General features: G+C 46.7%; 2 protein-coding genes across 2 annotated transcripts in view; one reads left to right on the top strand and one right to left on the bottom strand.

The window, feature by feature from the left end:
- Positions 1-678: 678 nt before the first annotated feature.
- On the bottom strand, positions 679-19,521 carry sec24c (SEC24 homolog C, COPII coat complex component). The gene is made up of 25 exons (XM_056576756.1): positions 19,371-19,521; positions 17,653-17,822; positions 16,228-16,308; positions 15,780-15,903; positions 14,982-15,148; positions 13,176-13,877; positions 11,945-12,081; positions 11,307-11,375; positions 9,987-10,095; positions 9,466-9,593; positions 8,767-8,905; positions 8,267-8,382; positions 7,644-7,768; positions 7,179-7,370; positions 6,717-6,810; positions 6,379-6,495; positions 6,003-6,173; positions 5,637-5,733; positions 5,212-5,357; positions 4,306-4,444; positions 3,657-3,775; positions 2,727-2,906; positions 1,524-1,709; positions 1,040-1,129; positions 679-853 (listed from the first exon to the last, which is right to left on the bottom strand). The coding sequence occupies exons 2-25, from the start codon at positions 17,801-17,803 to the stop codon at positions 713-715; spliced, it is 3,720 nt and encodes a 1,239-aa protein (XP_056432731.1). The 5' UTR covers positions 17,804-17,822; positions 19,371-19,521; the 3' UTR covers positions 679-712.
- A 969-nt stretch (positions 19,522-20,490) lies between these two features.
- The window catches only part of LOC130371625 (synaptopodin 2-like protein), a 13,694-nt gene continuing 10,021 nt past the window's right edge, over positions 20,491-24,163 (top strand). Inside the window, exons 1-2 of the mRNA XM_056577460.1 lie at positions 20,491-20,764; positions 23,692-23,843. Of these exons, the coding sequence (XP_056433435.1) occupies positions 20,663-20,764; positions 23,692-23,843 (254 nt within the window). The 5' untranslated portion in view covers positions 20,491-20,662. The remainder of the gene's footprint in view (positions 20,765-23,691; positions 23,844-24,163) is intronic.

Here is a 24,163-nt window from a genome sequence, read left to right as displayed (position 1 = left end):
AAGGCCTTGGCAAGAACAGGGAGTAAAGATATAAAATGGAAAAAAAATAATTTCTACAGATGGTAAAGAACAGGATTTATTTAATTTATTTGATATATGTCTCGTTGAGTAGTAGTCCTCTTTTTCCCTACTGGATTTTCAATCATACAAAAAGAGTCATGAATGCGATTAGCATGTTTGCTATTGGCTCGTTTCCACACCTCGAACAGCCTTCAGTGCTAGTGGTACAGACAGTACACAGACTACAATCAACATCACTTCTCCACCTCCCTCATTCGCTCGCACATTTATTAACCCACATAGTCACTCGTATACAGTTTCATAAGCAAACGTTATAGACTTGGACACTCATGCCAACGACTCTCGCTGTGATAAAACTTGATTTCGACACAAACCTCCTGTTCCTCCTCCTCTGTCCATTAGTCACAAACATACACACAAGCACACACACACGCACACACAATCTCACTATCTCTCTGCTGCATGGACAAGACAATGAGTCTCTCCAGCAGGCGGTATATAATTAAATATGTCTCTGGACCTTGGCTGACACGGAGAGGGGGTTTAGTGTATTAGGTAAAAAAAATCAAAAGATAACGCGCTTTCAGGAGTGAGGGGAAGGAGGTGCCGTTGAGTCAAGAGAGGAGGGCGGATCGGAGGGGGGGGGTGGGAGGGGTATGTTCACATGTGGTCGGGGGGGAGGGGGAGTGTCCTAGCTGAGGAGCTGGCGGATCTCCTTGTGCATGTGACACAGGAAGTCCACGTATGACGCTCCGCCGCTGGCGTTCTTGTCCTCAACCAGGAAGTGCCTGAATATGAGCTCGGCCTTGTCTTCCTGTTTCACCACAATCAACTGCAGACAGCAGACACACACACACACACACACACACACACACACACACACACACACACACACCACGAGAGAGAGAAAAGAAGAGGCAACGTTAGAATAATAAAACATGAGGTATACAAAATTGAAAATGAACAGACCATACAGCAAAAGGGTAAGGAAGGCATGTGAGTGGCTGTGGTTGCGGACCTTCATGTAACGGGACCTCTGTGCCCGGAAGGCGTCTACGATCTCTCGGAGTCTCTTGGAGAATGGGTTGTCCAGCACCGGTAGGTTCGTCTGGGGTGAGGACACGCATAAACACATTCTGAGGTTACATCCAGAGCACACGTGCCGAACAGAGGAGAGGTGAGGAAACACAGGACGCCTGCCCCATAACCAGTGGCAGGGGGCGGAGGACCAGTGAGATGCAAAAGTATGTATTTCATTCTCTGTCGTGATTTTCCGATCAATGTTTTTTTCGTATAAATAGTTTGGTTAAGATGACAGATTTTTGTTGAATCATATCAATTCTGCTGCAGACTAACTGATACGTGCATTGATCCAATGTAAGCCATGCAGCAGACAAGCCCATTCAAACCCCATGATTAAACCGAGTCGTTCCACCCAGTTGCACCCGCATCGCCATCACCGCCCCGACAGAAAACCCGTCTTGTGTTTGTGGGCCCCTCACCAGGTTGGGGTCGATCTGGCCGAAGCTCGGCGTGCCGAAAATGTTGAGCAGCAGCTCCTGCTGGGCATTGGCCCCCACCCACAGGAACAGGTGCAGGCCCGTCTCCAGGAGGTAGGCTCCGCCCTTGGACAGCCGCTCCTCCGAGTCCCGCACCGCCAGGGGCAGCGAGTCGCCCTCCAGCTTCATCTAGGAGAGACGGAGCGGGGGAAGGTCAGGTGTGTCAGGGCGCTACGCGGCATGAATGTAACCCCTGCGCCTGTGAGGCTCACCTGGAGGAATTGCACCCAAAGGCAATAGCGTGAAGGGGGGGGGGGATTCTTTGCTTCCTCCATTTTTTTTTTAAACCAGATCATCAGAACCTCAATGTCATCTGACTAAATGTTAATGGACTGTTGATAAAATCAGTGAAATGCTAATGTCATTAATATTATTGTAATTATAAGTGGCAGTCCATGACCGGTACCGCCCAAAGAGGTTGCCTTAGTGTTTTGTACTTTAGTGGAACTGCGACAGACATGAGGATCCCCAACATTAAACCCATACGTTAAATCAAAAAATAAAGTTGTATATTGTATCACAGAATCGTATTTAGAGAATTCCAAAACATTATATTCTCTTATCATATCGCTAAGCCGCTGCCGAATCCCCTCCCTATAGGGGAAGGATTGCGCATAACGGTCTTATTGCAGCAAATCTTTAATCTTTTTTAAAAAATGGACCGGTCGACAAAGAGTGGAGAAAAGCAAGAGGGCAATATTTTGAAAAACTACAACAAAAACGCACCCCCCTCTCGCTCTGCTGACTGCCTCCGTACGTTTCTCCACAGTTGCATTAGTGCACCTGGGGCGGAGCCATGATAGGCCGTGTGGACATGAGATTGACAGGCAAGATGGACTCCCCAGACCAATCAGAGACCACCTGCCTGGAATGGTCAGGAATGAGCCTGGAGCTGCTTAACTCTGAATTGTAGTCACGCAGTCAACCAGAGCAGACATTTTCACAGAGCATTTCACTCAGCAATAGCCGACGGACAGCTGTGTCCAGCTAAAATGACAGCTCTTACGTCTTACCTACAGCGCCTATAAGAAATAGGGCGGCCATTATCATCTGTGGCCGACAAAACATTTACAAGCGGCTGGTTGGTGTGATTGACCATGCACTGCGTGCGCGAGTGCGTGCGCGCGTGCGTATGTTAGCTCTCACCAGGGGCAGCAGGCGGGGGTAGAAGAAGACGTGGCTCTCGGAGACGTCCATGCCGCTGAGCAGCTGCCGGAGGTAGGCGCGGTCGTCCAGCGACACGTCGGCCGCGGGCAGCAGCACGTCGCTCTTCAGCACGCAGTTCAGGTACACCGGCAGCAGCTTCATGCACTCGGGCAGGATCAGCTGCATGGGAGAGGGAGGGAGTTAGACTCCTTATTTATGCCTCATTGAGCTTTATATTAGGGCGGCTCAATTATGGAAAAAAAGTCATAAATTATAAACACGATTATTTTTCGATATTGAAATCACAATCATTCAAAAGATTATTTTTGTGTGCCTTTACGCAGCATTTCTCTCCAAAAACATTTTTTAACTGAGAACTTTAAAATTTCCCCAAAATAATACACAAAATGTACGAATAGAAGATTTTTTAAATCGAGAATAACGTATGAAAGAAATGTATCCAGCTGTTCTTTTCTATCAAACATTTAATCAATAAAAAATATATACTTTGTCTGTTTAAGTCAGTTCAACCCTTAAGGGGATTTGTGCGTTTACCTCAGTCATGGTTAAGTCAATCTTAAAGCTCATCATGGCTATCCTCCGTCTACCAAACAAATACCAATCTTGGGTCTGTCTATTTAGGCTAGTTTAAACCTTTGGGAAGAGAGACTTCAAGAAAATGAAGATGGGCATATATATATATATATATATATATAGACAAATTAATATAACACATATATATATATACATACATGCATACATACATACATATATATATTAATTTGTCTATTAACGTAATATACATCAAAAAAATAAGGAACTGATTGAACGCTTTAATAAGGCGGCCATTAAAAAGGGAGCGACGAGAGTAGGAGAGGGAGAGGGTAAGTGAGGGAGCCACAGATGGAGGGGGCGAGGGTCATCTCCTACCTGGCCTGCTGAGGAGGGGCTGGCACAGTTCTTGCGGTAGCACGCCAGTATCGCAGCACACTGGTTGACCAGGCCCTCCCTCACCGTCTTAGTGGGGCTGGTCAGCACGCTGCGGAACGCTGCAACACACACGCACACAGAGCTAGAACCTGCAGCTAATGCAACACGGGGTCTTATCACTACGGCCATGGCTGTAGTGATCAATCTAAATCAAACCGAATGATTAATCTAAATCAAACCGAAACCGCAATGTAATAGAACACGATTTAGAGATCGCAAAGGCTGGGGAATAAAACTTTCTTTATTGTGAGATCAGTAAGATTCATATTTATTTTTAAATAAAGATAGCACATAGGCCTGGCTTAAATGAAAGAGCGGTTTATATGTTTACTGCTTCCAATGTTTTTTGTTGGTCATACTATAGAACAAATTATTGCTCGCTTGTTTAGTGAATAATGCTGAGCATGAGGAACTTTAGAAAGACAAAACACTCAATCGCAATATTTTTCGAAATAATCGCATTTAGATTGTTTGCCCAAATCCTTCCATTACCCAGCCATAAGAAATGCATTATTTCCACGCCAATTAGAAGTAGCGGATGTCCCATACGATGCTTGAAGTGACGAGGGGTTGAAGGAAAGTCCCTCACCGTATTTGGAGAAGAAGTTGATGATGGTGTCTGTCTCGCAGTTGCGGTACAGGTCTGCCAGCTGGGAGCAGCAGTTGACGGCCATGTTGTGGACGCGCAGGCGCCTCTGGCCGCTGCAGCTGGTGTACAGCACGGCACACTGGAGCGGAACGCGCCCAGCACACACATTAACAACCACAACATGGAGGACAGACACCTGGCTGAGCATAGGTCAACCTATTGAAAACCGCTTGGTATACATGCTGCTATAGCATTGTAGGCAATGTAATGAATGAAGAGAGCAGTTGAATGAAGCAGGTCTGATACCTGTTTTGAACCTAATCGATTATATCCCCTTAGTGTACAGTGATACTTCTATAAACATATTGTAATGACCGTCAGGGTTGAAACTCCATTTATTTGATACGCCACGATATCTGATACCATGGGTATCAGATATCGTTTACTCCCGGGCCCGAAGGCCAAGATAAATAAATGATCAACCAACAATGAATTATAGAAATGATTGAAAAAATCGTCCGCCCATCATCACTCTAGTGTAATAGTATCACACTCATTGCATTCCAAGGACGTTATCTAGTTGTCAGTCCCCAATGTGAGTACAGAAGCGAGAAAAGGGACTTGTAGCTTCCACGCACCATACACCTGAAACACTTTGCAGTCCGAACTTGAATGGTGACCCCTGTTGTCATTAAGTGTTTATAAATCTATTGTGAAGAAACTAGCAGTGCCCTCCCTTATCTGTACATTTTTTGCACCTCGAAAGCCTCCGTTGTTACTATGCCATTGTATCTTAGATTTCATATTGTACGTTATTTGTGCTATTTTGAAATCTCTGAAACTTTATGGTGTCGAGTTGCTGCTGCTAAATAAAGGTTTAATAAAAAAGACATCAAACACACACACCTGCATGAGTGCACCGGTCTCCTCGCTGAGCTTGTCGTCATGGCGGAACTCCACAGTCACCGTCTTGTCACAGTCCAGGCCGGCCAGCTCCACGTCGGTGGTGTTGCTCATGAAGAAGGAGCCGAAGAAGTCCGTGGCCCGGATGCCTAATCATGGGGAGGGGGGGGGAGAAAGAGGGGGACAGATGGTAATTTCATCAGAGAAACAAAAAAAACTAAAATAATAGCAGGCGTGGGGTCGTTTGGAGGTCAGGGCGTTTGACTCCCAGACAGAAGGTTCCGGTTCATTCAGTTATGCAATTAATTTTGATTAATAGCTCACACTTTCACAGTGGGAGGGAAATGTCTCACTCTTGCGTAATGAGAAAAATAATGATGTGGTTTACTACGAGTTTAAACAAGCGAGCGCTTAAGACGGGGCCTCACCAGTGCTGGTGCGGACCCTCAGAACCGCGTCGAAGCCCATGGGTTTCTCCACGTTCCTCCGGAGGTCGTTCAGGAACCGCTCTCGGTCCGACTGAGCCTGCAGCCGCGAGGACAACCGATACTTTTAACACACACACACTCACAATGCTAGAAGACTTGTACAACAATCGTACACACAAGAGATGCCGGCACTCACAGTGTACCCCCCATAGACACCAGAACAAGCATTATCCGCACACCCAAAAGACTACAGAACCCCCCAAATAGAGGAAGGGGCTGAGTGTTTACGACCTGAAGTTGAACCGTGCTCTTACGAAGGAGGGGGGAAGGGAGGGGGGAGTGGACGGACGGCGTGGGCGGTCTCACCTGGAAGTAGGTGTACTTGTAGACGGAGCCTCCCGTGGACACGGGGACCACCCCGAGCGTGGCCACGTCCACGTACTGGTTGGGGAAGAGGAAGAGGTCCACGCAGCAGCCCTGCGCCACGCAGTCCTTGGCCAGGGTGCTGTAGAAGCCCACCTGGGGCTGGAACAGAGACTGGGGGGGGGGGGAACAGAACGATAACTGTCAGCTGGAAGCGGAGGGAATCCGCACAGGTGGGACTATGCATGACTACTATGACTACGTCAGCAGCGTTGCCAGATTGGGCAGATTCCCCCCCCCCAATCTGGCAGCCCGGGTTGCCAGATTGGGGGGGGGGGATCTGGCACAATCTGGCAGCTCCACCTGTCAGGCGTGTTACCTTCTCCTTGTCGGTGCCGATCAGCTTCTTGTCCTCCCGGTTCTTCAGCTTGCCAGGAGCCTCGGCGATGGGCAGCGAGGTGTGAAAGACAAACAGCTTGCCTGCACAGTCCGCCGCCTGGGGGCCCATCAGAGAGAGATAGAGAAAGAAATTATTAACCTCGGTCACTGACCAGCGATGGGATGTGATGGGGTTGAGGATAGTAAAAATTGACGAATAAAAAAGTTAAAATAGCATTATACAAATCCTGGAAGAGGCCGGTGATAGATATTGAAATGCAATAAAAGACAACCAGGGGGGGGGGGGGGGGGGGGGTCTGGGTGGCCGTTCCACGGTACCTTAAGGGCCTCCAGCCCGGCCTGGATGACGGGCCCAAAGACCGTCTCCGTCTCCCGCGTGTCTGCAAACATCTCCGGGATCTGGTCCAGCAAACTGCAGAATGAAACGTGTACAAAATAAATCAGACGACGGCTTCCATTAGCGATGGTTGTGAATACGATATACAGCAGCAGCCTCAAAGTGCTCCACTGGCCCACGGTCAAAGCAGAGCTGATGGCGTCCCGTGATCTAGTAGAATAATCAACGGGATAAAACGCGTGATGGATGCAATGCATGATGGGGAACGGCTAGGAGGGCAGAAAGGGTTCACGTGACATTAATACCAGCCCCGAAATAGGGACGTGCACCACCTCTCGTTTACAGTGAATCCACCCCAGCTACCATTGACACAAGTGCCACTCACAGTAGAATCGCACAGCATAAAACATGTTTTTATGGGACAGCATTCGTTCCCGTCCCACCTGTCGATGACCATGCGGCTCTCCTTGACGTTGACCAGGAAGCCGTCCAGCAGCGGCACAAACATGTCTGCCACGTCCGACACCACCAGCATCTGGGGCTGGGCCAGGCTGGCCTTGACGTTGTAGAAGTGCAGCACCTTGTTGTAGGTGACGAAGCCCACCCGCACCACTGAGTCCATCTCCGGGTTCTCCCTAGGGGGAGGGAGGGAGGGAGGGGGAGAGAGGGAGCGAGGAGCAGAGAGGGAGGGGGAGAAAGAGCCTATTACATTGTATATCTTTCCATAAATCATCTGCGTGGAAATGTCAATGTTTATCGTCAGCAAAGTTATTTTGAATGAGTGTTTTTTATGACACCATTAAAAGGTGTTTACTGTTTACATTTAGAGCACCGTATATTTTACATCACCGGGCTTAACTATGTGCTCCTGTGTGTGCGTCTGTACGTGTGTGTATTTGCGTGCGGACCTTGGCAGGTGGTCCAGCAGGGTCTTGAGCTCCTGGCAGACGATGTTGACCATGCCGCTCTTGACGGCGTTGTAGGACACGTCGATGAGAAAGATGAAGGCGGGCGGTTGAGGAAGCTTGTTGTTCTGTCGCGCAATCGGAAGGAATTAGCATTAGCCGTTTAGCACGCATTAGCTTAGCCATCACTTTCTGGTTAAGGATATGGTGAACCGCAGTTAGCACGAGGTTAGGGCTGTACGGATCTCTTACATCGCAATCTGAAATTGCGATGTAATAGATGATTACGTGATATGCAAATCACAAAGGCGGCAAACAAAACAAAGTTGGGGGGGATTTGGAACTGTTACTGAGATCAGCAAGATTCATATATTTTTTTCTTTTACAATTCAATAGTTAAATCATCCTTTAGGCATAGCCCAAAGGAAAGAGCAGTTTACATGTTGAATGCTTCCAATGTTGTGTTGGTCATACATATAGAATGATTTATTGCTTGTCTAGTGAATAAAATAGGACATAAGGGACTATAAAAAGAAAAATCGTAATATTGGTCGAACTAATCGCATTTCGATTACATCCCGAAATGGTTTCAACAAGACGTCCCCTTGTAAGCTCCACTGCTTTACCTTGCAGTAGTCCACCGTGGCGAGGAACTCGTAGCTGCCCAGCGAGAGCTCTGGCCGGTCGTAACAGTCCACCCGCTTCCCAGTGTGGTCCAGATGCTGGAAGTAGTGGGGTGGCACTGGATAGGGGGGGAGCCAAACAAATACAGTCAACCGCTGAACATGTTGAATGGAAAGACCGGTCTGGATGATCAAACCGTCTCTCCTGGCTTCACTCAAACATAGGTCACCAGGATATTTAGCCAAAATGACCAGGTTGTTTGAACGATTCTGCCGCAGCGCATTCAGTGTGTGCCGGCCTTCACCATGAATGTAAACAAATGCAGAAGAACTTTGTCAGCAGTAACTCAAACCGGTACCAGCCACACAATCGGTTTTTCAGTGAAGCCAGGAGAGAGTGTTCGACAGATCCAGACTGGTATCGTCCTTTACCTCACACACAGGACTTATGCAGCAATACGCAAGATGTGACCAAACCACACACGCTGCCTCGGATCAGTTACCGTCTGAGACGCAGCTACAGAAGCCACACTGGAAGCGTCTGCCTCCCTCGATGAACTGCATGTAGGGGCACATATAGGCCTTGCAGCGGTTGCATCGGATGGGGCCGGCTTCCCCGTGGTCTACCAGGTAGGGCGGGGTCTGTGGCAGGGAGGAGAAGCAAACACCAGTCAAGCCTGCTTCACTGGATGTAAAACTCGACGAAACACACGCTAGAAGCAGCTTATAACCGATTGATTTCATAACGGCGCCGTACAGGAACAGAGAGTGGCCATATTTGTCTGACGATCCTATCAATATTGAGATAACATGAGGAACAAGAGACTGGGATTCCGACCGGCAGGTCAGAATAAGGAGTTTTAAAACCAGTCGCTGCAGTTCCCCTTTTTTTTGGACGGCAGACGAGGTGAAGTGAAAATAGCCTGGCCCAAACAAATTATTTTGCCTTCGTATTTAGTTGCGTAATCCTTTCCGGGTCGGATTATCCAGTCGTCAATCTTAAAACTACATAGACCGCACTGCGGCCCGGAGCAAATCCCATCTCTCTTAATACAACTACATTATGAAACACTGCGGCAAAAGCGCTAATCCCAGCCCAGCAGGCCGTGCGGAAGGGGGCCATCAAGGGTCAATCATAATCGCCCCGTGCCGTGCAGCTGTCCGCGGGACACGTGGGGGGGGTGGGTTGTAGGGCGTCTCACCTCGTCTGGGGGCAGGGTGGCCAGGGGCTTGATGACTGCGGCCAGGGGCACCTGCGATTGCTTGGCCATGTCAGCGGTGCAGGGCATGTTGTAGGCCGTGCAGCGGACAAACCTCGGGCTGGCGTTGCCTGGATAGGTGCACACACACAAACAAGGACAGGCATACAGAATGAGGCCATCTCATTGGCTGTTTGACCCTGCACATGTCATCTGTCTCATTAGCAGCATCTAGTGGCGTGCGTTCTTGCTATAGTTCTAGCTGCATATTTTTTTTATTTGCCAAATGTAAGATAACATATTTGTTGGCACAGACCCAAACAAATGTCACATCAGGTTTTTTTCCAGTGAAAATGATAATGGTTTCAATGATATATTTTTAAGATAATCCCACTCAAAGTGATTCATACGCAATCGCAATTATCAGCTTTATAATCGCAGCACAATATTTATATATATTATTATAATATGAAGTATCTTTGACCACATCGCCCGGCCCTAGTTTGAAAGGCGGACCCCCTCACCTTGGTCTTTGACGTGGAAGTTGCTGGTGACGAGGGGCGGGGCCTGACCCCTGACCCCCGTGGTGAAAGGTTCAGTGGTCTTGACCCGGTCGTCTTCTATCACCTGGATCTGCACAGCCGAGGCAGGAGGAAGAGGAGGAAGGGGGAGGAGGAGGAAGAGGAAGGGGGAGAAGGTAAAATCTAACTTCTGCATGGGTTCTTGTGTAGTGGGTGCTCAGGTGTTTCACATCCATGCGGGAGAAGGTGCACACGCTGCCATCCACATGAGACGGAAAAGACCATACCAAAAGGAAGAAATAGATTGGATGTGCTGTGACTGTCGTCTTTTGTTTGACCTAGTGCCACTAGAAGATATATGCAGAGCAAACCACACAGATATGGTGTAGGCTCAGATACATCCATTCAGTATATAAACAAAGAGTCAACTCAAACCCCCATTCAAGCCTTCTATGAAAAAAGAGTCTGGAATCCTGAGTGCATGCCTTTTTGAAATGCTTTGTGGGTAAAGTAGGATGCTGAAAGCTGGCATGCAGGGCAGTGGGAGTGAAGAGCTCAAACCCACAGTGTAAAGAAGTACATTGAAACAGGTTTGGCAATACTAACATGCTGCATAGAGTTTGGAGCAAAGTTCAGCATGCTAGCCTCCTAGCAAGCTGGAGTAGTTAGCTGGTTTGGTGAGAGAAGGTCAACTAAAACTAAATCGTCTGAGATAGACAATGGTCAAAAGGATGTATTTTTGTGAGGAAACTTAATGACCAACTTCAAAAAGCCGGTTTAAAATGATTTTACAAATAGGGTAAAATCATTAGACTCTATGGCTTGAATATCAGAATCCATCTGGACAGGACTCAAGAGTTTTAGCAATATAAAATCCTAAATCAACTCAAATATACCATAACCTAGGCTAACGAAAACTTTGTCTTGCATGAGAACCACTGTGGCAGTTTCAAACACGTCAATATCTCCCCATAGCGACAAATCCTTTCATCCTTTTCCCTTTTGAAGAAGGAGGTTAGCCAATGTAGGGCAGTGAGTGAATGGAGGGAGGGGGAAAGGAAAACCAAAAAAGCCCACATCATCGACATGCAATGCACCACCAAGTCAACGAGGCCAGGGTGGGGGGGGGGGGGGGTCTGTGTGAGAAGCCCAGGCTGAGGGGAAACGCTTCAGAGGGAGGAAGTAGGAGGAGAGGAAAAGAGGGAGGGGGGGTGATGTGGAGATGACGTGAAGGAAGCCGTGGACGAGGTCTGGAGCGTGGCGAGGGGGCGGTGGGGGGGAGGAGGTGCACACACACCAGGTGCACACACACAGGAGACTTACTGGGCTGGGTATAGCGTCTGGGTCTATTTTATGTCTGGCTCTCTGCGCTGACGGCTGCTCCGACGCTTGCTTTGACATCCAACACACAAGAGGGGATGTACGTGCGGCGCCCAATTGTTTTGGGGGGCGTAGAATGCGTGCACAAGTTACAGAAGTACCAAGGTTAAAATATATTTAAAAAAAAAAAAAAAGCGAAAAAAGAATAGTGGGTGAGTACGGTAGTGCAGAGATGTCAGTAAAGACTGTACAGCGTAGCAGGCGGCTTCGCGGCGACACCAATCAGTGGTGTGGATTAGTATTGATTAAACACAGATTAGGGATGCAGTGTATTGTAGTACATTCCCGGGTGGATCTAGCCAATTGATGCATGTTTAAAGAGTTCCGTGCTGGTCTGCTCCAAGAATACAGAAGACGTTGATGACCGTGTTGTATGTTTAAAAAAAACATCCGTATGGCGATAGACTGATTCTTATTTCAGGTACATCAAGACGCAGGGCTTACACAAACACAAAAACATTCCTGAAACTGGGCTGTGTGGAACCAATGCTAGAAGTACAGTGTGTACCGTATCGTATAAAAGTAGGACACAGGGAGGGGTGGGGGGGGGCTGTGTGTGTCTGTGTGTGTCTCTCTCTTACCGGGCTAGGGATGGCATCTGGGTCAAGTCTTTTCTGTGCTTGTGCGGCTGGTGCTGGGGCCTGAGGGCCGTAGTTCTGTTGTCCAGGGTATGGCCCTGGGTAGCCGGGCTGGGGTCCTCTCACCTGCCCAAACGCACCTGGGGACGGAGGGGGGACGGAGGGGGGGGCGAGGTGAGCAGGGCCAAACAGCGGCGCACGACACAGGGACGGTTGGAGACCTTTTTATGCAAATCATTAGTCGATGACACAGGTTGCATCTTCGAGGAAATAAGTTAAGTGTTAATGTCGATAATAAACCCATAACATTTTAGATGAAAGTTACTAGTATGGAATCATTGTTGGCAACTGTGGTTTAAGTGGAGTAATCCAGGATGGGGTCTCGTTTTGGAAAATAAAATATATTATAATATATATATAATATATTATTTTCCAGTAACCGGCATCTATTATTCCTTACATTTTATAATATATTGAGATTCTACTGTGATTAAGGCTGAAATAACATTTGAATCCTGAGAAACTTTGCTCTCTAGAATGCAGTAACATTTTGTACAGTTGAAAATTTTAAGTGAAATGATGCCTTAACCAACGAGGCATTGCGTACGTCGACAAGTAAAATGAATGCAGAAGGAAGTCTGGTCAATATTTTCACACAGCTAGTAAAATAAGGCTGGGTATTGCCAGGTACCTCACAATTCAATTCAATTAGATTCTTAAGGTCTTGATTCGATATCGATTCGATTTGATATTGATCCAATTGCTTCGATATCGATTCAATAATACGTGCAGATGACAAAAATACCTAAATATTATTTAGAATTAACCATTTCATTGTGCTTTAACTAGCAAAAAGGGAATACACCATTGTATAGTATTGTTCCTGAGCTAAACTTGCAGCATAAAACAAATAATCATAAAATGGACAAATGTAAAAGGGCATGTACATTTATGCATACTCGCTGCTAGATTACAATGACTGAGTATGCTACTTTTTTCTTTTCTTTTTTATGGAAATAATCTATTTAAAAAAAAAATCGGAATCTATATTGAATCGAGAACAAATAAATTGCAGTGCATTGATGAATCGATATTTGAACCCAGCCCTAACGGCTACACTCCACAAGCACACGTAGCAGTTGAGTTAGCGCCGTCGTCGCTAAACCTGCACCTACATAATACTACAATGGTGGTTCAGGACCAGTTCTGGAGTCACGGCGTGACGTTTCCTCACCGTTCTGTTGAGGAGGATAACCGCCCTGCATGCCGGGCTGAGGAGGGGGCTGCTGCAGGGGTCCCGGGGGCCCTAGCGGGCCTGGGGGTCCCTGCGGTCCCGGGGGGAGGTGGTTGGTTTGGGCCATGGAGCTGGGAGGCATCTGAGCCCTGGGGGGAGGGGGACCTGAGTGGTAGGCTGCGGGCTGTCCGGCCGGGGGCTGGGGGGGCATGGTCCCTTGGTAGTGGCCCGGGGGAGCAGAGGTAGGCGGTGGGCCCGCGGGAGGGTAGGGCCCGGGCTGAGAGGGGGGAGGGGGCCCTCTAGCCGCGGGGTAGGAGCCGTGGGCGTGGGGGGGGGCGGGGGCGTAGTGGGGCTGGCTGCCGGGCGGCGGGGGACCCTGGGCGTAGGGCGGCTGGGCCTGAGGGCCTGGGGGGAGCGGGGCCTGAGGGCCGGCTGGGAGGGGGGCCTGGGGCCCGGGGTAGGAGGTGGGGGGAAAGGACTGGTGGGACGAGGGCGGAGGAGGAAGAGGAGCGGCCGAGGCGGAGGAGGCCGGGTGCTGAGGAGGCGGTGGGCCTCCGTAGTAGGGCTGGGGGGGGGCGGGGTCTCTGGGAGGCGGGGGCTGGCTGGGGGCCATGGAGGCAGGCGGGGGCCCCTGGGTGTAGGCGGGGTGGGGGGCGATGGAGTAGGCCGCGCTGGTGGGAGGCTGGGAGCTGTGTGGAGGAGCTGGGGAGAGGGGACATGTAGTTAATGAGGCCATTCATATGCATATTTTATGGAAATTATGTCACTAAGGACAGAAATTAAGGATGCACCGATGTATCGGACGAACATCGGTAACGGCCGATATTCGCGTTGTTGACTGCCATCGGCCTATCGGAAAATCAGATGACATTCACCGATGGCAGTGGCCAATGTTTACATGTTTAATGCTTCAGCCTCTTGAAATGTCACTGGGACATGACTTACAAACTGCATCTCGCTGATCTTTCTCCGAGACAGTGAGATACTCCCACACGGCCGACATTTTCTTTCACTTTTGTTTGTAAACACATGCACGCTGGCGGCTTTTTTTTCTTTCTGCCGTATCACTCCACAAGCGTCCTCGGTGCTAAGCGACGTCAACGTCTTCTCAGGCGGACTATTTCTCAGTTGATCAACACTACGAATGCTGGTAACAAATAAATTGTAAAAAGGCCATAGTTTCCATATGCTAAAGACGTGTCTAGTTCACCGTCATGCAGGCTGTGTTCAGTAATCGGCCCTCCTAGGCCTATCTGCCTAAGCCCACGTTGAAATAATTTTGATGTTGAATGTTGCAGTTGTTGAAATAAACAGATTGATTTCATACAAAACATAAAAGCCTCTCCCTGTGTCATTGTGTGTGCGTGTATAAGTGGTTCGTGTCTACGTGCGTGTGTGGGGGGTTAGGGTTTCCCTGACACAAAAGGGGGAATAAATAACAAGAAAAAAACGTCTGTATCGGCTATCGGCCAAATTGTTATATTAAACATCGGTATCGGCCCAGAATTTCACAATCGGTGCATCCCTAACAGAAATGATCTCAGTCAAAATCCCAAAGCACACAGCATGAATGTCAGTTCATATTTGTAACGCAAAAAAAAAGACAATCAAATAATAATCAAAAGCATTTTTCGTTTGCTATGTATTGGCCTGTAGAAGAAATTTCCCAAATGTTGGCCGTGTACTTTTAGCTTAAACTAGAAACTACACCTCTTTGGGAGATCATGATAACCTTTGACAGGCAGCCTCTGATCCTCTGCGGACCACCAATGAGTCGATGCAGTTATAATCCCATCATAGTCTTACCGTAGCCTGGACCTGCTGCGGTGGGCGGCCCGGTGGAAATCTGCATCCCAGTCATTTGATTGGTCACCTGCTGCATGGGGGGTGGGGCCCCATATTGCTGGGGATACGGTTGAGGCGGCCCGGACAAGTTCACTGCCCCCTGGTTGTATGGCTGAGATACTGCAGGCCTGGGGAGAACATAAGCAGCCATGGTCACAACACTAGAAAGCAGCGTTTCTGCTTGAGTAGGCTGAAAGCCAGTCAGCTAGGGGACGGATACCACCGTATACTGTGGATAGTCTGTATCGACATTAAACTATTGTCCAGGAATAAATTGATTTCTTTGCTGCACAAGATAGATTTGGGGCATTGGAATAGCAGTGTTGATATATATGCTAGTTCCATCTAGATTCAACATTAGGTCGCAGTTTTCACGTGATGTCCGATCATTGCCCAGCTTTAAGTTGTATTTTATTGTTTTTTTGCTATTGTTATTTCTATGCTTGAGCTGTATTTATCCTTTTCTAGTTTTTACTTCTTGACATTATTTGACCCGTATTTTACCGGCATTTGCTGTTAAAATAAAACATCTACCGGTGTTTATCCACTTTTTTATGCATCTAATTTCTCTCTGATTCCATGCCTTATTATAACTACATGCCCTGCGTCATTTCATGCTCCAACAGGTAAACCAACACTCTGAATGGTGCACAGCGACAGGAGGGATGAGAGAAACGAGACCAGGGAAGCGTAGAAGTAAGTAGAGAGGACAACACAAACAATGGCTGGCAGACAATGGGTCAACTGTATCCTGCCTACCTGGGAGGCGCTTGGCTCCCTGGCGGGGGTCCATTCTGCATTTCCCCCTGGCCGTAGTGGGAGTAGGCCTGGGGAGCGGCGGAGACAGGAGCTGGCGCTGATGTAGGGGGACCTCTGAGGGGACCTGGAAGACAGACAGGGAGAGATTACCTCCCTGCAGCCTGATCCCCATTGGAGGACACAAAACGACTTGCCCTTACACCCTTACCCCCACCACGATACAAATGTCAACAAAAACAACAAAGATGGATACAAGATACATTCTAACGGATCACATAGTATCAACATAGAAAAATGCTTATGATAGCAAACCGTGATTGAACCTTTAAAACAAATAAAAAAAAATCAGATCCAAAACTTAGAACTGGAAAGAAGGTGTGATAGAAGGAGTGAGAGGGCGAGCGAGCTAGAGAAAGAGAGAGTGTGGGAGCAAGTGAGAGGGCTTTACCTAGATCAAGAGGAGAAGACAGGTCAGAGACTGGGTTGGCTGCCACAGCCTTAGAAGGAAAGCTTGCATAAGGAGAGCAACCTGCAATTCAAGTAGTAGAGCATAGAGACATGTTGGGTAACAAGAAAAGAAAGGGGGGGAAAAGCGACGGGAAGCCGTTTGCCTTGGAGGAGCACAGAAGAGAAGCTTGAAACAGGAATGGCAGCGTGACACACCGACATGTCTCTCTGTGGGAGGGCTGGGCGATATATCAACATTGAATCAGTATTGGGATATGAGACTCGATAGTACAGTTGTCAAGTTCTGATTTGCTGGCCAGTTGATTTTATAAGCACTCTCAAATTCTCATTAGTCGATGGACAAGCGCTGCTGTTACTTTCATAAGGAAAAGGCGCTTCTTAATCCATTTTTTACGGGGGCAGGAGGGACTCATGCAAAACCGATGCATTTTATTTTTGAGTGAAAGGCTATATTGTGTTAAAATATATTATAAAAAATATATAAAATATATAAAAAATATTCTGAATGATATTCAAGGCTCCATAGTTTCTGGTGTAAGATTTGTATGGATGAATAGACTAAGACTTATAAGACAAGAGGTCAAATTTGACAACTTAAGGATGACTGCTCATCGACTTACTGAACATTTACTCACCTACAAACGAATTAACACCGTGTCGAACAAGCCATTGGTATAGCAGTATTTGGTTAAAAAGATCAAAGGGTGGAAAAAAAAAAAGTCTGTTGGTATTCTTAAAGTGGTAGGCATAAGTTATTTTGCCTCTATATTGTCTGTGATATAGGCTCACAGTATGAACACATCAGACATGGCACTTGTCAGACACACGCATCGCAGCACGTCCATTCGGACCGATTATATTAAACACAGCACCAAATCTAGAACCTAATCTTCTGACGTGTTGCCTTCCACTATAAGACCCTGCTGGGGACAGGGCACTCGAAGCTCTGCCGTAACCGCGTGGGACACGGACCATGAATGGATCTGAAACCCATTGACTTCCTCCAAACAGCACTTGCATGATATTTTGGCTGCCAGGTAGAGAAGAGTGACCTAATGCCGATTAAGTTGATCTAGATATAACCTGCATATTTTTTTTATCTTTCCCACCCCATCGACCATTTGATTGGTTCATGGAGTTGGTTGAATTTCAGTCTACGAGGATTTCTTTGGGTTGACGATAGCCCTCCTAGACATCGTCTTCGATTTTGGATATTGCAATATGGCATAAGTGTTGCCTTTTCCTGGTTTCAAAGTGATACCATTGTTTGACCGTACCGCCACCCCTACAATATCGATAGATGTATCTGCTTTCAAAAATGTTGACATTAGTTTTTGGCAAAATCCTGCTCGGTGGCTCCATGTTCACCCACACACATATTTAAACAGAAGGAACGCAGCGTTACCTTGAGGTGGAGCCCCAGGCTGGTAGACTGATGCGGGGTTGTTGTAAGGCGCGTAGGGGGCCGGGTACCCTGCTCCATAACCGGGCTGGCCATAGCCAGGCTGGGGCTGGCCGTACGGAGACGCCATTGGAGTCTGCTGGTTTACATTCATCCTCAGTTCATACCTAAAGCTGAATGGGATTATAACAACAATGAAGATAGTCGTCAATACCGGTCCAGTGGGTCCCACAAAACAGAGAGCCTTATGGCTTGTACGTAAAAATGCATTATGGGATTTCTTTGTTGGCAATTCAGAATCAATTAAATCCCTTGAATATACCGTTAACTAACGTAAAAGGTTGTTTTGCCGTGTTTCAAAAACGATATATACGGTGGCAGTTCCAAACACAGTCTTCCCATAATGACATTTCCGCAATTAATTATTAAACAATGACCAAAAAAACGTAACTACCAGCACCAATAACATTCCAATACCCTTATGCTTCCATATACAGGCATTCATTGTGTATTCATTGCGTGTACAAATGAACCTTATGACGTCTATGTCTCCTTGTCAATACAGTTTTGTTTTTTGTGTTTACCACACCCTCTCAGTGCACTCTTGATACCACCTATGGCAAATGTGTCGTCGGATACCGAGAAAAGAAGACAAGGTGTGAATAGAAACTCCTCCCTTTTTAAGTGCTAGTGCTCATGACTTCAATAGTACTGGTAGTGCAATGACACCGGTCACTACTCAACACAATTAACAAGTTGTATCATACATCTAGAAGCTTACAGACAAACAAATCTGACATCTAGCATGTCATTAGGATCACAGGAAGATTAAACAAGAGAATATGCATTATGAATTCTGGTGATCATCTACTCACTCTCTTGAGGAAGTGAAAACTACATTTGCGGAGAAGAATTATTCGAAACCATCTATGATGATTTCAGGTCAGCATAAATGCCATACTTTGCCCTTAAACTTGGTCACAGCATGATGAGAAGCATATCATCTGACGGACCAACACGGGCTCACTGCACAACGTCTTTGAATAATTCAACAGTGTAGGCGAACAGGCTAGAAAAGCAATCGCCTGAGTTGTGCAGCAATTGAGTGTTATGGGCCTGTTGCGTGTCCCATATTTGTTTTTCTGGATATGCTACACAACAGCTACACACTGTACTCCAACGCATTATGTTGGCATGCCATGTCAAACGTCAATGACATGCCGCGAAGAAACGAACGACAATGTCAGTCCACGAGACACTGCTGTAAGATGTGAGCTGTTAAATGTCAACCGAGCGAGGTCGGTCATTATTACTCCACGACATGAAACGACCACAGTGCCGCATTACCTGGTATGTTACACAACGACAGCAAGCTAAATTGTCAGACAAGACACATCTGTACGCAACCCAGCTTAGGTTAGCGCTCCTACCTAGTGTAACGACATAGCTAGAGGACGTCGCGCACCGTATATCCTCGGTTAACTTCCCTGCTAGTTACGATGAGCCGTCTGACGGGGTGACAGCGACCCTAGTTGGATCAGCTGTACCCGAATAACAAGGAAAACAGCTGGCGAATATAAGGCAAACCGGTGGTGTTAGCGTTAGCTCTCTCGAATAGCAATGGCAATTTGGCCGTGCTAACGCTACTTAGCATCGGCATATCAATCTGGTAAGCTCGTCGGGAATGTCCACCAAATTAATGATTGTAAATCACATGTCACCTCTAAAAGTGTTGTAAACTGTGACACTGCTCCCCCAATGAGAAAGTTGTATATCCAGGGATCGAGAAAGTAAAACAGCGACGTTGTCCCGGGATGTTTCTTGATAATCCCTTTCTCGGTATCGCTCTCTCAGAAGCGGACATCTACCGGAACTGCTGTAGCGCTGTGCCACGTCCACTTCCGGTCTATGCGTCGCACATAAAATATCTACAAAGAAGAGTTATTACACTTTATTGTTCAGCATTTCGCTTTGTATGGAACATTTCTTTTTAAAACATGCGTTTGAATTGCTTTAAAATATTATTTTTAATTGTCTGATATTAGTTTACAGATGATGCGATAACCAATCTGAATACCTTTAAAATTGAGATTGAGAGAATCTCTTATTTGCGTTGGTATTTTATTTTTAAATAGAATGATCAGATAAATAATCTTTTTTTTATTCAAGCCACTCTATGTTTCACTCTAACAGCTATTATGGCAAAACAATGTTCTAACAAAACCAAAGGAAGACAAAATAATCATACATTTTAGTTTAGAGCAGGCGTTTATTTTGGGAGGGTATCAGAAGCAAGCATCCCTGGCCGGAGTATTGAAGAGTGACAAGCCATGTGTTAAATACAAGAGGGGGCCAGGGGTATAGACACACACAAAAACACACACTCAGACACACACGCATGCTAGTGAACGCACGGGCAAGCACTCCCATACACACAAATACACACACACAGACATACACACACACACACACACACACACACACCCACACACACACAGACACACAAATAAACACACGCACACAAACACACACACACACACACACACACACACACACAGACACACACACACACACACACACACACACACACACACACACACACACACACACACACACACACACACACACACACACACACACACACACAGACACACACACACACATAAAACACACACAACACACACATACACACAAACAGACAACACACACTTAAACAGACACACTCAAGCCTCAATGTTCACCCCCACAGACACAGCATTCCACTGTGACCCAGGACACGCCCCTCTTCTCTTCCATCTCTCCTCAGGGTGGGTGGGTGGGTGGAACGATTGGTGGCACAGACCCATAGTCTCAAAGAGGAGCAGAGTGCGAGGAACACACACCCACACACAAACACCCCCGCACACACATACATATGTAGCAGCCTCATCCACTGCCAGGACTCACATAGTGAGGGCAACAGGAGAAGAGCCGATTCCTGTTATCGGGGGCCCCCAGATCACATCACAGCAGGATGCTGGTGGAGGACGTGGTGGTGTCCCTCTCCGGAGGAGCTCCGTGGGGCTTCAGACTGCAGGGGGGAGCGGAACACGAGAGGCCCCTGCAGGTGGCCAAGGTACCGGTGGAATGTGTGGTGTTGTTGTGGTCCGAGGGCCCATGGATGCTTTGTGTGCGTGCATATGTGTTTGTGTGCGTTGTTAAACCTGGTCTGGCTCTTTAGGTCTAGCTCTGTCTCAATTCATTTGAGTTGAGAGTTGTGGGTCATGCTTCAGCGATGTGGCTTGTATTGTCTTGAATATTTTTGTATTTTGACACCACTCAACAGATAATGAATTTATTTGATCAATTATCAGACAACTTATCACAGTTGTGTGTCATGGTTTGGTTTTTATTAAACAAATTAATATATTACTCAAATGTAGATAACCTCACAGTTAGCCCAAAGTACAGGGACTAGCGCCTACTATTTTAGAATCGCCTCTCGATAGGATTTGCTGCTTCTATCTTAAATTCGCTGACAGCCGTGTCTGTCCCCTCAAATAAGAAAGGCTATTCTGGTAAGGTGGAATGTTCCCCGACTCGCTTCCGACATTCGCTGTTGGTAGTTCGGAGCCCATGACCTCCCGTTCAAACCGAGGTTAGACGGAAATTAAGTGACTGGCTGTAGAAGCCAGCCGATATCGTTCAGCCGATATCGTTCAGCCAATATCGTCCTCAGCACTTTGCTGTTTGAGTGTGTGTGTGTGTGTGTGTGTGTGTGTGTGTGGGAGGGGAGGGGGAAGGGGTTCAAAGGTAATCAGAATAGCTTAGGGGTAGGCTATGCAAACTGATCACTCTCTGACTTCTCTATTTCTTTCTTTCATTATTCCCATCTTTTCTTCTTTTTAAAATATTGACACTATTATGGGACTACACGCAATGACCCCATTGTTAAACTTAATCTAATGCAATTGACTGTAGCTTTGCCTCCCATCAGCTTTGTCTACAGTCTGTCATACGATGGGGAGTTTTCCCACTAGGTGTTATTTTGGGTAGGTCAGGAACACATGGTGGATGAAAGGCATTTCCACTAGTCCATAGGGGTTGTGCAGCTGTTCAAATTGGACTTTTACATGATGCTCAGCTGCGCTGTGCATCTGTGTGTTTGTGTGCGAGTGTATGTTGGTGTGTGTGTGTGTGTGTGTGTGTGTGTTTGTGTGTGTGTGTATGTGTGTGAGAGAAAATAAAGAAGCAAGTAATAATTTGTGTGTGTGTGTTTGTAAATGTTTGTGTGTATGTGTGTGCAAACCTGGAAGCCCTTGTAAACATCCCTACTATCATGTCAGCCTGGATAATGATGTGGAATAACGATTCAGGAGATGTGTGTGTGTGTGTGTGTGTGTGTGTGTGTGTGTGTGTGTGTGTGTGTGTGTGTGTGTGTGTGTGTGTGTGTGTGTGTGTGTGTGTGTGTGTGTGTGCAAGCCCTTGTTACCATCCCTACTATCATGTCAGCCTGGGGAGTGATCTAGGATTAAGGTTCAAGAGTCATAGATAAAGAGAGTACGGCCATATCTTCCAAAGCATTCAAGTAGGTGTGAGAACGCTCCACACTGAACAAAAATACCTTTATCTCAAACAGTGGCACTGTGATAACAACCTGTAGATGTGTGTGTGTGTGTGTGTGTTTATGTGTGTGTGTGCTTGTGTGTGTAGGAGTTTGTTTCTGTGTGTGTGTGTGTGTGTGTGTGTGTGTGTGTGTGTATGTGTGTGTGTGTGTGTGTGTGTGTGTGTGTGTGTGTGTGTGTGTGTATGTGTGTGTGTGTAGGCGTGTGTAGGTGTGTGTGTGTGTGTGTGTGTGTGTGTGTGTGTGTGTGTGTGTGTGTGTGTGTGTGTTTGTGCTTGTTTGTGCTTGTGTGTGTGTATGTGCATTTGCGTGTTGGTGTATGTGTGTGTGAGCGTGTGTGCTTCTGTGTGTGTGTGTGTGTGTGTGTGTGTGTGTGTGTGTGTGTGTGTGTGTGTGTGTGTGTGTGTGTGTGTGTGTGTGTGTGTGTGTGTGTGTCTGTGTAAATGAGATGTGGCAATTTTAATGATCGTCTTCTTCCTTATTTAGTTGTTGCCGCAATCTCATGTTCTAGAATATACTCCGCCATTTTGATTTAGGCTCACCGCCCCCCTTTCCTCTTCCCATTCCCGAATGGTCCCATGACATCATCTTTTAGCCCCGCCTCCAGCAATAATAGCTTCATGAAGTCAGAATTTTTTTTTAAAGTATGGGGGCTGTAATTAGTTTGGGTTCAAGTTCCCTCGGTACTGACCTCTTAGAACATAAATTATGATAAAAAAAAGGCTTGATAGAGAACCTGAGGAGGCCATAGGAAGCGTATTCTTAGCATTAATATTAAGCCTTTTGTATTTGGTCCCATGTCCTATTATGTCCCTACTCAAATTAAAAAGTGTCAATATGAAGGTGAAATCCATGGCTCAACAATAACTTTATAGGTAGACAATCACTGAGCACAGCATTAGCCACTATATTAGGAAGTAGTGTGACCTGATAGCTATGCTAGCCAAATCCCTTTATTGAGTACTTTATTGTAGTCTCAGATTGCTCTTGAGCAAGCCACTTCATATTTATCACTTGCACTGGCCACAATGAGCTAGAGAACACCCAGTAGTACAATTTGAAAAACAATTTTAAGGGGATGTTCCCTTGGGTTGACTGCTTGAGACAAGGAGTTGGATGGTTGCCCTAGAGTCGCATGTTGTCGTTAAATCTGAGTTAAAATTAATTATATTATTGTTGATTGGACGCATAATACGATTTCCATTTCCAATGATGAATTTCAATATTCATTAATTCAGTGACTAGGCAATATCAGCAATATCACACACAATATCACACAGCATATCGCACACGGGACATGTATCACACCTGTGAAATGTGATGTGTTGTTCGGGATTGAACCCTGGCATACGTGTAGTACGACTGTAGTTGGAGCCTGTGGGTACAGTCTGTGTAGTGCTTGTGCCTCACATGCATTATTAACCGGTGTGTTTCCACAGGTTCGACGGCGCAGCAAAGCGTGCAGAGCTGGCCTGAAGGAGGATGATGAGCTGGTTGCCATTGGAGATCAAACGTGTACGGAGCTCAGTCACAGTCAGGCCATGAATCTCATCGACATGCAGAGTGCCACGCTCAACCTGAGGGTCAAGAGGTAGCAAACGCACACACACACACACACACACACACACACACACACACACACACACACACACACACACACACACACACACACACACACACACACACACACACACACACACACACACACATGAATACACACACACATTCACACACACATGTGAATGTTTACACACTCTTTTTCTCACCATTCACACATACACACACACACACAAGCTTACAAACACACACACATACACATACAAAAACACACACGCATGTACACTCACATTCACACATACAGACGATGCACACACACATCAAGATATACAAACACAGGCACACAAATGCACA

Source organism: Gadus chalcogrammus, chromosome 18, assembly GCF_026213295.1.
Source record: "Gadus chalcogrammus isolate NIFS_2021 chromosome 18, NIFS_Gcha_1.0, whole genome shotgun sequence".
Classification (NCBI taxonomy): Eukaryota; Metazoa; Chordata; class Actinopteri; order Gadiformes; family Gadidae; genus Gadus; species Gadus chalcogrammus.
The sequence above is the reverse complement of the archived record's forward strand: the minus strand, read 5'-3'. Positions and strand labels throughout refer to the sequence as shown.

What these genes read in the sequence shown, in the direction of transcription:
- sec24c (XM_056576756.1), bottom strand. Translation starts at nt 17,803, where the DNA reads ATGAATGTAAACCAGCAGACTCCAATGGCGTCTCCGTACGGCCAGCCC. An exon ending in ACAAGTACACCTACTTCCAG is followed by an intron (nt 5,734 to 6,002) that starts GTGAGACCGCCC and finishes TCGCGGCTGCAG; the next exon opens with GCTCAGTCGGACCGAGAGCG. An exon ending in CAACTTCTTCTCCAAATACG is followed by an intron (nt 3,776 to 4,305) that starts GTGAGGGACTTT and finishes TGTGTGTTGCAG; the next exon opens with CGTTCCGCAGCGTGCTGACC.